This window comes from Oncorhynchus gorbuscha, unplaced genomic scaffold (genome assembly GCF_021184085.1).
Source record: "Oncorhynchus gorbuscha isolate QuinsamMale2020 ecotype Even-year unplaced genomic scaffold, OgorEven_v1.0 Un_scaffold_1110, whole genome shotgun sequence".
Taxonomy (NCBI): Eukaryota; Metazoa; Chordata; class Actinopteri; order Salmoniformes; family Salmonidae; genus Oncorhynchus; species Oncorhynchus gorbuscha.
Genome location: NW_025745988.1, coordinates 21241 through 35000, shown reverse-complemented (window position 1 = coordinate 35000; position 13760 = coordinate 21241). Strand labels below are relative to the sequence as shown.

At 41.1% G+C, this 13760-nt stretch overlaps 1 protein-coding gene across 1 annotated transcript in view; it reads left to right on the top strand.

The window, feature by feature from the left end:
- Positions 1-13760, top strand: part of LOC124021430 (ankyrin-3-like) — a gene marked incomplete at its 3' end in the record, with an annotated part of 137611 nt that overhangs the window by 104772 nt on the left and 19079 nt on the right. The window contains exons 15-16 of the mRNA XM_046336618.1: positions 6130-6228; positions 8287-8341. Of these exons, the coding sequence (XP_046192574.1) occupies positions 6130-6228; positions 8287-8341 (154 nt within the window). The remainder of the gene's footprint in view (positions 1-6129; positions 6229-8286; positions 8342-13760) is intronic.

The window sequence follows — 13760 nt, the reverse complement described above, 5'->3', positions numbered from 1 at the left end:
ATAGAACCCTGGTACCTAGCCTGTGTGTTTGATAGAACCCTGGTACCTAGCCTGTTTGTGAAGTAACATTTCTAACCTGTGTGTTTGATAGAACCCTGGTACCTAACCTGTTTGTGAAGTAACATTTCTAACCTGTTTGTGAAGTAACATTTCTAACCTGTTTGTGAAGTAACATTTCTAACCTGTTTGTGAAGTAACATTTCTAACATGTGTGTTTGATAGAACCATGGTACCTAGCCTGTTTGTGAAGTAACATTTCTAACCTGTGTGTTTGATAGAACCCTGGTACCTAGCCTGTGTGTTTGATAGAACCCTGGTACCTAGCCTGTTTGTGAAGTAACATTTCTAACCTGTGTGTTTGATAGAACCCTGGTACCTAACCTGTTTGTGAAGTAACATTTCTAACCTGTGTGTTTGATAGAACCCTGGTACCTAGCCTGTTTGTGAAGTAACATTTCTAACCTGTGTGTTTGATAGAACCCTGGTACCTAGCCTGTTTGTGAAGTAACATTTCTAACCTGTGTGTTTGATAGAACCCTGGTACCTAACCTGTTTGTGAAGTAACATTTCTAACCTGTGTGTTTGATAGAACCCTGGTACCTAACCTGTTTGTGAAGTAACATTTCTAACCTGTGTGTTTGATAGAACCCTGGTACCTAGCCTGTTTGTGAAGTAACATTTCTAACCTGTGTGTTTGATAGAACCCTGGTACCTAGCCTGTTTGTGAAGTAACATTTCTAACCTGTGTGTTTGATAGAACCCTGGTACCTAGCCTGTTTGTGAAGTAACATTTCTAACCTGTGTGTTTGATAGAACCCTGGTACCTAGCCTGTTTGTGAAGTAACATTTCTAGCCTGTTTGTGAAGTAACATTTCTAACCTGTTTGTGAAGTAACATTTCTAACCTGTTTGTGAAGTAACATTTCTAACCTGTTTGTGAAGTAACATTTCTAACCTGTTTGTGAAGTAACATTTCTAACCTGTTTGTGAAGTAACATTTCTAACCCGTTTGTGAAGTAACATTTCTAACCTGTTTGTGAAGTAACATTTCTAACCTGTTTGTGAAGTAACATTTCTAACCTGTTTGTGAAGTAACATTTCTAACCTGTTTGTGAAGTAACATTTCTAACCTGTGTGTTTGATAGAACCCTGGTACCTAACGTGTGTTTGATAGAACCCTGGTACCTAACCTGTTTGTGAAGTAACATTTCTAACCTGTGTGTTTGATAGAACCCTGGTACCTAACGTGTGTTTGATAGAACCCTGGTACCTAACCTGTTTGTGAAGTAACATTTCTAACCTGTGTGTTTGATAGAACCCTGGTACCTAACCTGTTTGTGAAGTAACATTTCTAACCTGTGTGTTTGATAGAACCCTGGTACCTAACCTGTGTGTGAAGTAACATTTCTAACCTGTGTGTTTGATAGAACCCTGGTACCTAACCTGTTTGTGAAGTAACATTTCTAACCTGTGTGTTTGATAGAACCCTGGTACCTAACCTGTGTGTTTGATAGAACCCTGGTACCTAACGTATAGAACCCTGGTACCTAACCTGTTTGTGAAGTAACATTTCTAACCTGTTTGTGAAGTAACATTTCTAACCTGTTGTTTGATAGAACCCTGGTACCTAGCCTGTTTGTGAAGTAACATTTCTAACCTGTGTGTTTGATAGAACCCTGGTACCTAGCCTCTGTGTTTGATAGAACCCTGTTACCTAACGTGTGTTTGATAGAACCCTGGTACCTAGCCTGTTTGTGAAGTAACATTTCTAACCTGTTTGTGAAGTAACATTTCTAACCTGTGTGTTTGATAGAACCCTGTTACCTAACCTGTGTGTTTGATAGAACCCTGGTACCTAGCCTGTTTGTGAAGTAACATTTCTAACCTGTTTGTGAAGTAACATTTCTAACCTGTTTGTGAAGTAACCTAGCCTGTTTGTGAAGTAACATTTCTAACCTGTGTGTTTGATAGAACCCTGGTACCTAACCTGTGTGTTTGATAGAACCCTGGTACCTAACCTGTTTGTGAAGTAACATTTCTAACCTGTGTGTTTGATAGAACCCTGGTACCTAACCTGTTTGTGAAGTAACATTTCTAACCTGTGTGTTTGATAGAACCCTGGTACCTAACCTGTTTGTGAAGTAACATTTCTAACCTGTGTGTTTGATAGAACCCTGGTACCTAGCCTGTTTGTGAAGTAACATTTCTAACCTGTGTGTTTGATAGAACCCTGGTACCTAGCCTGTTTGTGAAGTAACATTTCTAACCTGTGTGTTTGATAGAACCCTGGTACCTAGCCTGTGTGTTTGATAGAACCCTGGTACCTAACCTGTTTGTGAAGTAACATTTCTAACCTGTGTGTTTGATAGAACCCTGGTACCTAACCTGTTTGTGAAGTAACATTTCTAACCTGTTTGTGAAGAACCTAACCTGTTTGTGAAGTAACATTTCTAACCTGTTTGTGAAGTAACATTTCTAACCTGTGTGTTTGATAGAACCATGGTACCTAGCCTGTTTGTGAAGTAACATTTCTAACCTGTGTGTTTGATAGAACCCTGGTACCTAGCCTGTGTGTTTGATAGAACCCTGGTACCTAGCCTGTTTGTGAAGTAACATTTCTAACCTGTGTGTTTGATAGAACCCTGGTACCTAGCCTGTTTGTGAAGTAACATTTCTAACCTGTGTGTTTGATAGAACCCTGGTACCTAACCTGTGTGTTTGATAGAACCCTGGTACCTAACCTGTGTGTTTGATAGAACCCTGGTACCTAACCTGTTTGTGAAGTAACATTTCTAACCTGTGTGTTTGATAGAACCCTGGTACCTAACCTGTTTGTGATGTAACATTTCTAACCTGTGTTTTGATAGAACCCTGGTACCTAACCTGTTTGTGAAGTAACATTTCTAACCTGTGTGTTTGATAGAACCCTGGTACCTAGCCTGTTTGTGAAGTAACATTTCTAACTTGTGTTTTGATAGAACCCTTTCCTAACCTGTGTGTTTGATAGAACCCTGTTACCTAACCTGTTTTGATAGAACCCTTCCTAACCTGTTTGTGAAGTAACATTTCTAACCTGTTTGTGAAGTAACATTTCTAACCTGTGTGTTTGATAGAACCCTGTTACCTAACCTGTGTGTTTGATAGAACCCTGGTACCTAGCCTGTTTGTGAAGTAACATTTCTAACCTGTTTGTGAAGTAACATTTCTAGCCTGTTTGTGAAGTAACATTTCTAACCTGTGTGTTTGATAGAACCCTGGTACCTAACCTGTGTGTTTGATAGAACCCTGGTACCTAACCTGTTTGTGAAGTAACATTTCTAACCTGTGTGTTTGATAGAACCCTGGTACCTAACCTGTTTGTGAAGTAACATTTCTAACCTGTGTGTTTGATAGAACCCTGGTACCTAACCTGTTTGTGAAGTAACATTTCTAACCTGTGTGTTTGATAGAACCCTGGTACCTAGCCTGTTTGTGAAGTAACATTTCTAACCTGTGTGTTTGATAGAACCCTGGTACCTAGCCTGTTTGTGAAGTAACATTTCTAACCTGTGTGTTTGATAGAACCCTGGTACCTAGCCTGTGTGTTTGATAGAACCCTGGTACCTAGCCTGTTTGTGAAGTAACATTTCTAACCTGTGTGTTTGATAGAACCCTGGTACCTAACCTGTTTGTGAAGTAACATTTCTAACCTGTTTGTGAAGTAACATTTCTAACCTGTTTGTGAAGTAACATTTCTAACCTGTTTGTGAAGTAACATTTCTAACATGTGTGTTTGATAGAACCATGGTACCTAGCCTGTTTGTGAAGTAACATTTCTAACCTGTGTGTTTGATAGAACCCTGGTACCTAGCCTGTGTGTTTGATAGAACCCTGGTACCTAGCCTGTTTGTGAAGTAACATTTCTAACCTGTGTGTTTGATAGAACCCTGGTACCTAACCTGTTTGTGAAGTAACATTTCTAACCTGTGTGTTTGATAGAACCCTGGTACCTAGCCTGTTTGTGAAGTAACATTTCTAACCTGTGTGTTTGATAGAACCCTGGTACCTAGCCTGTTTGTGAAGTAACATTTCTAACCTGTGTGTTTGATAGAACCCTGGTACCTAACCTGTTTGTGAAGTAACATTTCTAACCTGTGTGTTTGATAGAACCCTGGTACCTAACGTGTGTTTGATAGAACCCTGGTACCTAGCCTGTGTGTTTGATAGAACCCTGGTACCTAACCTGTTTGTGAAGTAACATTTCTAACCTGTGTGTTTGATAGAACCCTGGTACCTAACCTGTTTGTGAAGTAACATTTCTAACCTGTGTGTTTGATAGAACCCTGGTACCTAGCCTGTTTGTGAAGTAACATTTCTAACCTGTGTGTTTGATAGAACCCTGGTACCTAGCCTGTTTGTGAAGTAACATTTCTAACCTGTGTGTTTGATAGAACCCTGGTACCTAGCCTGTTTGTGAAGTAACATTTCTAACCTGTGTGTTTGATAGAACCCTGGTACCTAGCCTGTTTGTGAAGTAACATTTCTAGCCTGTTTGTGAAGTAACATTTCTAACCTGTTTGTGAAGTAACATTTCTAACCTGTTTGTGAAGTAACATTTCTAACCTGTTTGTGAAGTAACATTTCTAACCTGTTTGTGAAGTAACATTTCTAACCTGTTTGTGAAGTAACATTTCTAACCTGTTTGTGAAGTAACATTTCTAACCTGTTTGTGAAGTAACATTTCTAACCTGTTTGTGAAGTAACATTTCTAACCTGTTTGTGAAGTAACATTTCTAACCTGTTTGTGAAGTAACATTTCTAACCTGTTTGTGAAGTAACATTTCTAACCTGTGTGTTTGATAGAACCCTGGTACCTAACCTGTTTGTGAAGTAACATTTCTAACCTGTGTGTTTGATAGAACCCTGGTACCTAACGTGTGTTTGATAGAACCCTGGTACCTAACCTGTTTGTGAAGTAACATTTCTAACCTGTGTGTTTGATAGAACCCTGGTACCTAACGTGTGTTTGATAGAACCCTGGTACCTAACCTGTTTGTGAAGTAACATTTCTAACCTGTGTGTTTGATAGAACCCTGGTACCTAACCTGTTTGTGAAGTAACATTTCTAACCTGTGTGTTTGATAGAACCCTGGTACCTAACCTGTGTGTGAAGTAACATTTCTAACCTGTGTGTTTGATAGAACCCTGGTACCTAACCTGTTTGTGAAGTAACATTTCTAACCTGTGTGTTTGATAGAACCCTGGTACCTAACCTGTGTGTTTGATAGAACCCTGGTACCTAACGTGTGTTTGATAGAACCCTGGTACCTAACCTGTTTGTGAAGTAACATTTCTAACATGTTTGTGAAGTAACATTTCTAACCTGTGTGTTTGATAGAACCCTGGTACCTAGCCTGTGTGTGAAGTAACATTTCTAACCTGTGTGTTTGATAGAACCCTGGTACCTAGCCTGTGTGTGAAGTAACATTTCTAACCTGTGTGTTTGATAGAACCCTGGTACCTAGCCTGTTTGTGAAGTAACATTTCTAACCTGTGTGTTTGATAGAACCCTGGTACCTAGCCTGTTTGTGAAGTAACATTTCTAACCTGTGTGTTTGATAGAACCCTGGTACCTAACCTGTTTGTGAAGTAACATTTCTAACCTGTGTGTTTGATAGAACCCTGGTACCTAGCCTGTTTGTGAAGTAACATTTCTAACCTGTGTGTTTGATAGAACCCTGGTACCTAACCTGTTTGTGAAGTAACATTTCTAACCTGTGTGTTTGATAGAACCCTGGTACCTAACGTGTGTTTGATAGAACCCTGGTACCTAACCTGTTTGTGAAGTAACATTTCTAGCCTGTTTGTGAAGTAACATTTCTAACCTGTTTGTGAAGTAACATTTCTAACCTGTTTGTGAAGTAACATTTCTAACCTGTTTGTGAAGTAACATTTCTAACCTGTTTGTGAAGTAACATTTCTAACCTGTGTGTTTGATAGAACCCTGGTACCTAACCTGTGTGTTTGATAGAACCCTGGTACCTAGCCTGTGTGTTTGATAGAACCCTGGTACCTAGCCTGTTTGTGAAGTAACATTTCTAACCTGTGTGTGAAGTAACATTTCTAACCTGTGTGTATCTCTGAGTTCCAGAGGGGAGAGACGGCGCTCCACATGGCAGCGAGGGCCGGCCAGGCTGGCGTGGTCAAATACCTGGTTCAGAGTGGAGCCAGAGTGGAGGTCAAGGCCAAGGTAGGACTGGAGAAAAACCCCATACTGACTGGAGAAAAACCCAATACTGACTGGAGAGAATCTCCCATACTGACTGGAGAAAAACCCAATACTGACTGGAGAAAAACTCCCATACTGACTGGAGAAAAACCCAATACTGACTGGAGAGAATCCCCCATACTGACTGGAGAGAATCCCCCATACTGACTGGAGAAAAACCCCATACTGACTGGAGAAAAACCCCATACTGACTGGAGAAAAACCCCATACTGACTGGAGAAAAACCCCATACTGACTGGAGAAAAACCCAATACTGACTGGAGAAAAACCCCATACTGACTGGAGAAAAACCCCATACTGACTGGAGAAAAACCCCATACTGACTGGAGAAAAACCCAAATATTGACTGGAGAGAATCTCCCATACTGACTGGAGAGAATCCCTCATACTGACTGGAGAAAAACCCCATACTGACTGGAGAGAATCCCAATACTGACTGGAGAGAATCCCCATACTGACTGGAGAAAAACCCCATACTGACTGGAGAGAATCCCCCATACTGACTGGAGAAAAACCCCATACTGACTGTAGAAAAACCCCCATACTGACTGGAGAGAAACCCAATACTGACTGGAGAGAATCTCCCATACTGACTGGAGAAAAACTCCCATACTGACTGGAGAAAAACTCCCAATACTGACTGAAGAGAAACCCAATACTGACTGGAGAGAATCTCCCATACTGACTGGAGAAAAACCCAATACTGACTGGAGAAAAACTCCCATACTGACTGGAGACAAACCCAATACTGACTGGAGAGAATCTCCCATACTGACTGGAGAAATACCCTCATACTGACTGGAGAGAATCCCGACTGGTGTAGCTAGTAATTTTAGTAGTTCTATGGCCTATTTATTGTCCTCAAGCCGTTTGCACACACTGTATATAGACTTTCTTTTTTTTCTATTGTGTTATTGACTGTATGTTTATTTATTCCATGTGTAACTCTGTGTTGTTGTTTCTGTCGCAATTATTTGCTTTATCTTGGCCAGGTCGCAGTTGTAAATGAGAACTTGTTCTTGTTCTCAAGGTATTCTTATTGGTGGAGTTATTATATTAACATAAGGTATTCTTATTGGTGGAGTTATTATATTAACATAAGGTATTCTTATTGGTGGAGTTATTATATTTAAATGAGGTATTCTTATTGGTGGAGTTATTATATTTAAATGAGGTATTCTTATTGGTGGAGTTATTATATTAAAATAAGCTATTCTTATTGGTGGAGTTATTATATTTAAATTAGGCATTCTTATTGGTGGAGTTATTATATTTAAATGAGGTATTCTTATTGGTGGAGTTATTATATTTAAATGAGGTATTCTTATTGGTGGAGTTATTATATTTAAATGAGGTATTCTTATTGGTGGAGTTATTATATTTAAATGAGGTATTCTTATTGGTGGAGTTATTATATTTAAATGAGGTATTCTTATTGGTGGAGTTATTATATTTAAATGAGGTATTCTTATTGGTGGAGTTATTATATTTAAATGAGGTATTCTTATTGGTGGAGTTATTATATTTAAATGAGGTATTCTTATTGGTGGAGTTATTATATTTAAATGAGGTATTCTTATTGGTGGAGTTATTATATTTAAATGAGGTATTCTTATTGGTGGAGTTATTATATTTAAATGAGGTATTCTTATTGGTGGAGTTATTATATTTAAATGAGGTATTCTTATTGGTGGAGTTATTATATTTAAATGAGGTATTCTTATTGGTGGAGTTATTATATTTAAATGAGGTATTCTTATTGGTGGAGTTATTATATTTAAATGAGGTATTCTTATTGGTGGAGTTATTATATTTAAATGAGGTATTCTTATTGGTGGAGTTATTATATTTAAATGAGGTATTCTTAGCCATGTGGAGTATTTACAGTTGGATTACTATATATACTGTGACTTGTTGTCACAGTTGATCTTAAGAAAAATGTTTTTTGGTGGTCTGTTGAAGTGTCTTTGCTCATGTTTGTCTCCTGTCTGTCCTCTAACCCTCTGTCCCTGTCTCCAGGACAACCAGACCCCGCTCCACATCTCCAGTCGTCTGGGAAGCCTGACATCGTGCTGTATCTGCTGCAGAATGGGGCGTGTCCTGACGCCACTACCACCTCTGGCTACACCCCCTACACCTGGCTGCCAAAGAGGGACACAGAGACGTCTCCTCAGTCCTCCTTGACCAGGGGCTTCTCCAGACATCACTACCAAGGTACACACTACACCCAACACACTTCACTCTACACACTTCACCCTACACACTACTAACCCTATTAGAGAGGGACACAGAGACATCACCTCAGTCCTCCTTGACCAGGGGCTTCTCCAGACATCACTACCAAGGTACACACTACACCCAACACACTTCACTCTACACACTTCACCCTACACACTACTAACCCTACACACTACTAACCCTATTAGAGAGGGACACAGAGACATCACCTCAGTCCTCCTTGACACTACTTTACACTTTGCACTACACACTATACCCTACACACTACACCCTACACACAGAGTTATAACTAGTTCCACTGGAGGAGGGTTACAGGTATAACTATAGTTCCCTGGAGAAGGGTTAGAGTTATAACTATAGTTCCACTGGAGGAGGATTAGAGTTATAACTATAGTTCCACTGGAGGAGGGTTAGAGTTATAACTATAGTTCCCTGGAGGAGGATTAGAGTTATAACTATAGTTCCACTGGAGGAGGGTTAGAGTTATAACTATAGTTCCCTGGAGGAGGGTTAGAGTTATAACTATAGTTCCACCGGAGGAGGGTTAGAGTTATAACTATAGTTCCCTGGAGGAGGGTTAGAGTTATAACTATAGTTCCACTGGAGGAGGGTTAGAGTTATAACTATAGTTCCCTGAGGAGGGTTAGAGTTATAACTATAGTTCCACTGGAGGAGGGTTAGAGTTATAACTATAGTTCCACTGGAGGAGGGTTACAGTTATAACTATAGTTCCCTGGAGGAGGGTTAGAGTTATAACTAGTTCCACTGGAGGAGGGTTAGAGTTATAACTATAGTTCCACTGGAGGAGGGTTAGAGTTATAACTAGTTCCACTGGAGGAGGGTTAGAGTTATAACTAGTTCCACTGGAGGAGGGTTAGAGTTATAACTATAGTTCCACTGGAGGAGGGTTACAGTTATAACTATAGTTCCCTGGAGGAGGGTTAGAGTTATAACTAGTTCCACTGGAGGAGGGTTAGAGTTATAACTATAGTTCCACTGGAGGAGGGTTAGAGTTATAACTATAGTTCCACTGGAGGAGGGTTAGAGTTATAACTATAGTTCCCTGGAGGAGGGTTAGAGTTATAACTATAGTACCACTGGAGGGTTAGAGTTATAACTATAGTTCCACTGGAGGAGGGTTAGAGTTATAACTATAGTTCCCTGGAGGAGGGTTAGAGTTATAACTATAGTTCCACTGGAGGAGGGTTAGAGTTATAACTATAGTTCCACTGGAGGAGGGTTACAGTTATAACTATAGTTCCCTGGAGGAGGGTTAGAGTTATAACTAGTTCCACTGGAGGAGGGTTAGAGTTATAACTATAGTTCCACTGGAGGAGGGTTAGAGTTATAACTAGTTCCACTGGAGGAGGGTTAGAGTTATAACTAGTTCCACTGGAGAAGGGTTAGAGTTATAACTATAGTTCACTGGAGGAGTGTTAGAGTTATAACTATAGTTCCCTGGAGGAGGGTTAGAGTTATAACTAGTTCCACTGGAGAAGGGTTAGAGTTATAACTATAGTTCACTGGAGGAGTGTTAGAGTTATAACTATAGTTCCACTGGAGGAGGGTTAGAGTTATAACTATAGTTCCCTGGAGGAGGGTTAGAGTTATAACTATAGTTCCCTGGAGGAGGGTTAGAGTTATAACTATAGTTCACTGGAGGAGTGTTAGAGTTATAACTATAGTTCCCTGGAGGAGGGTTAGAGTTATAACTAGTTCCACTGGAGAAGGGTTAGAGTTATAACTATAGTTCACTGGAGGAGTGTTAGAGATATAACTATAGTTCCACTGGAGGAGGGTTAGAGTTATAACTATAGTTCCCTGGAGGAGGGTTAGAGTTATAACTATAGTACCCTGGAGGAGGGTTAGAGTTATAACTATAATTCACTGGAGGAGGGTTAGAGTTATAACTATAGTTCCACTGGAGGAGGGTTAGAGTTATAACTAGTTCCACTGGAGGAGGGTTAGAGTTATAACTATAGTTCCACTGGAGGAGGGTTAGAGTTATAACTATAGTTCCACTGGAGGAGGGTTAGAGTTATAACTATAGTTCCACTGGAGGGTTAGAGTTATAACTATAAATCAAATCAAATGTTATTTGTCACATACACATGGTTAGCAGATGTTAATGCGAGTGTAGCGAAATGCTTGTACTAGTCTCTCAAAGCACTTCATGATGACGGAAGTGAGTGCTACGGGGCGGTAGTCGTTTAGCTCAGTTACCTTAGCTTTCTTGGGAACAGGAACAATGGTGGCCCTCTTGAAGCATGTGGGAACAGCAGACTGGTATAGGGATTGATTGAATATGTCCGTAAACACACCGGCCAGCTGGTCTGCGCATGCTCTGAGGGCGCGGCTGGGGATGCCGTCTGGGCCTGCAGCCTTGCGAGGGTTAACACGTTTAAATGTCTTACTCACCTCGGCTGCAGTGAAGGAGAGACCACATGTTTCCGTTGCAGGCCGTGTCAGTGGCACTGTATTGTCCTCAAAGCGGGCAAAAAAGTTATTTAGTCTGCCTGGGAGCAAGACATCCTGGTCCGTGACTGGGCTGGATTTCATCTTGTAGTCCGTGATTGACTGTAGACCTTGCCACATGCCTCTTATGTCTGAGCCATTGAATTGAGATTCCACTTTGTCTCTGTACTGACGCTTAGCTTGTTTAATAGCCTTACGGAGGGAATAGCTGCACTGTTTGTATTCAGTCATGTTGCCAGACACCTTGCCCTGATTAAAAGCAGTGGTTCGCGCTTTCAGTTTCACGCGAATGCTGCCATCAATCCACGGTTTCTGGTTAGGGAATGTTTTTATCATTGCTATGGGAACGACATCTTCGACGCACGTTCTAATGAACTCGCACACCGAATCAGCGTATTCGTCAATATTCCCATCTGACGCAATACGAAACATGTCCCAGTCCACGTGATGGAAGCAATCTTGGAGTGTAGAGTCAGCTTGGTCTGACCAGCGTTGGACAGACCTCAGCGTGGGAGCCTCTTGTTTTAATTTCTGCCTGTAGGCAGGGATCAGCAAAATGGAGTCGTGGTCAGCTTTTCCGAAAGGGGGGCGGGGCAGGGCCTTATATGCGTCGCGGAAGTTAGAGTAACAATGATCCAAGGTTTTACCACCCCTGGTTGCGCAATCGATATGCTGATAAAATTTAGGGAGTCTTGTTTTCAGATTGGCTTTGTTAAAATCCCCAGCTACAATGAATGCAGCCTCCGGATAAATGTTTTCCAGTTTGCAAAGAGTTAAATAAAGTTCGTTCAGAGCCATCGATGTGTCTGCTTGGGGGGGATATATACGGCTGTGATTATAAACGAAGAGAATTCTCTTGGAAGATAATGCGGTCTACATTTGATTGTGAGGAATTCTAAATCAGGTGAACAGAAGGATTTGAGTTCCTGTATGTTTCCTTCATCACACCATGTCCCGTTAGTCATGAGGCATACGCCCCCGCCACTCTTCTTACCAGAGAGATGTTTGTTTCTGTCGGTGCGATGCGTGGAGAAACCCGTTGGCTGCACCGCCCTGGATAGCGTTTTCCCAGTAAGCCATGTCTCCGTAAAGCAAAGAACGTTGCAGTCTCTGATGTCCCTCTGGAATGCCACCCTTGCTCGGATTTCATCAACCTTGTTGTCGAGAGACTGGACATTGGCAAGAAGAATACTGGGAAGTGGTGCGCGATGTGCCCTTTTTCGGAGTCTGACCAGAACACCGCCGCGTTTCCCTCTTTTTCGGAGTCGTTTCCTTGGGTCGCTGCATGCGATCCATTCCGTTGTCCTGTTTGTAAGGCAGAACACAGGATCCATCGCGAAAACATATTCTTGGTCGTACTGATGGTGAGTTGACGCTGATCTTATATTCAGTAGTTCTTCTCGACTGTATGTAATGAAACCTAAGATGACCTGGGGTACTAATGTAAGAAATAACACGTAAAAAAACAAAAAACTGCATAGTTTCCTAGGAACGCGAAGCGAGGCGGCCATCTCAGTCGGCGGGTTAGAGTTATAACTATAGTTCCCTGGAGGAGGGTTAGAGTTATAACTATAGTACCACTGGAGGGTCAGAGTTATAACTATAGTTCCCTGGAGGAGGGTTAGAGTTATAACTATAGTACCACTGGAGGGTTAGAGTTATAACTATAGTTCCCTGGAGGAGGGTTAGAGTTATAACTATAGTACCACTGGAGGGTTAGAGTTATAACTATAGTACCACTGGAGGGTTAGAGTTATAACTATAGTTCCCTGGAGGAGGGTTAGAGTTATAACTATAGTTCCCTGGAGGAGGGTTAGAGTTATAACTATAGTTCCCTGGAGGAGGATTAGAGTTATAACTAGTTCCACTGGAGGAGGGTTAGAGTTATAACTATAGTTCCCTGGAGGAGGGTTAGAGTTATAACTATAGTTCCACTGGAGGAGGGTTACAGTTATAACTATAGTTCCACTGGAGGACGGTTAGAGTTATAACTATAGTTCCACTGGAGGAGGGTTAGAGTTATAACTATAGTTCCCTGGAGGAGGGTTAGAGTTATAACTATAGTTCCACTGGAGGAGGGTTAGAGTTATAACTATAGTTCCCTGGAGGAGGGTTAGAGTTATAACTATAGTTCCACTGGAGGAGGGTTAGAGTTATAACTAGTTCCACTGGAGGAGGGTTACAGTTATAACTATAGTTCCACTGGAGGAGGGTTAGAGTTATAACTATAGTTCCACTGGAGGAGGGTTAGAGTTATAACTATAGTTCCCTGGAGGAGGGTTAGAGTTATAACTAGTTCCACTGGAGGAGGGTTAGAGTTATAACTATAGTTCCACTGGAGGAGGGTTAGAGTTATAACTATAGTGCCACTGGAGGAGGGTTAGAGTTATAACTATAGTTCCCTGGAGGAGGGTTAGAGTTATAACTATAGTTCCACTGGAGGAGGGTTAGAGTTATAACTAGTTCCATGGAAGAGGGTTAGAGTTATAACTATAGTTCCACTGGAGGAGGGTTAGAGTTATAACTAGTTCCCTGGAGGAGGGTTAGAGTTATAACTATAGTTCCACTGGAGGAGGGTTAGAGTTATAACTATAGTTCCCTGGAGGAGGGTTAGAGTTATAACTATAGTTCCCTGGAGGAGGGTTAGAGTTTTAGCTAGTTCCACTGCAGTAGTCTGCTGATTGATTCAGAGTGTTTCCATGGCTAGCAGGTAGCGTGACATCATACACCACAGCATCTGTATCGGTCCATTAGTTTTGCTTATATTCAGTCCATTAGCA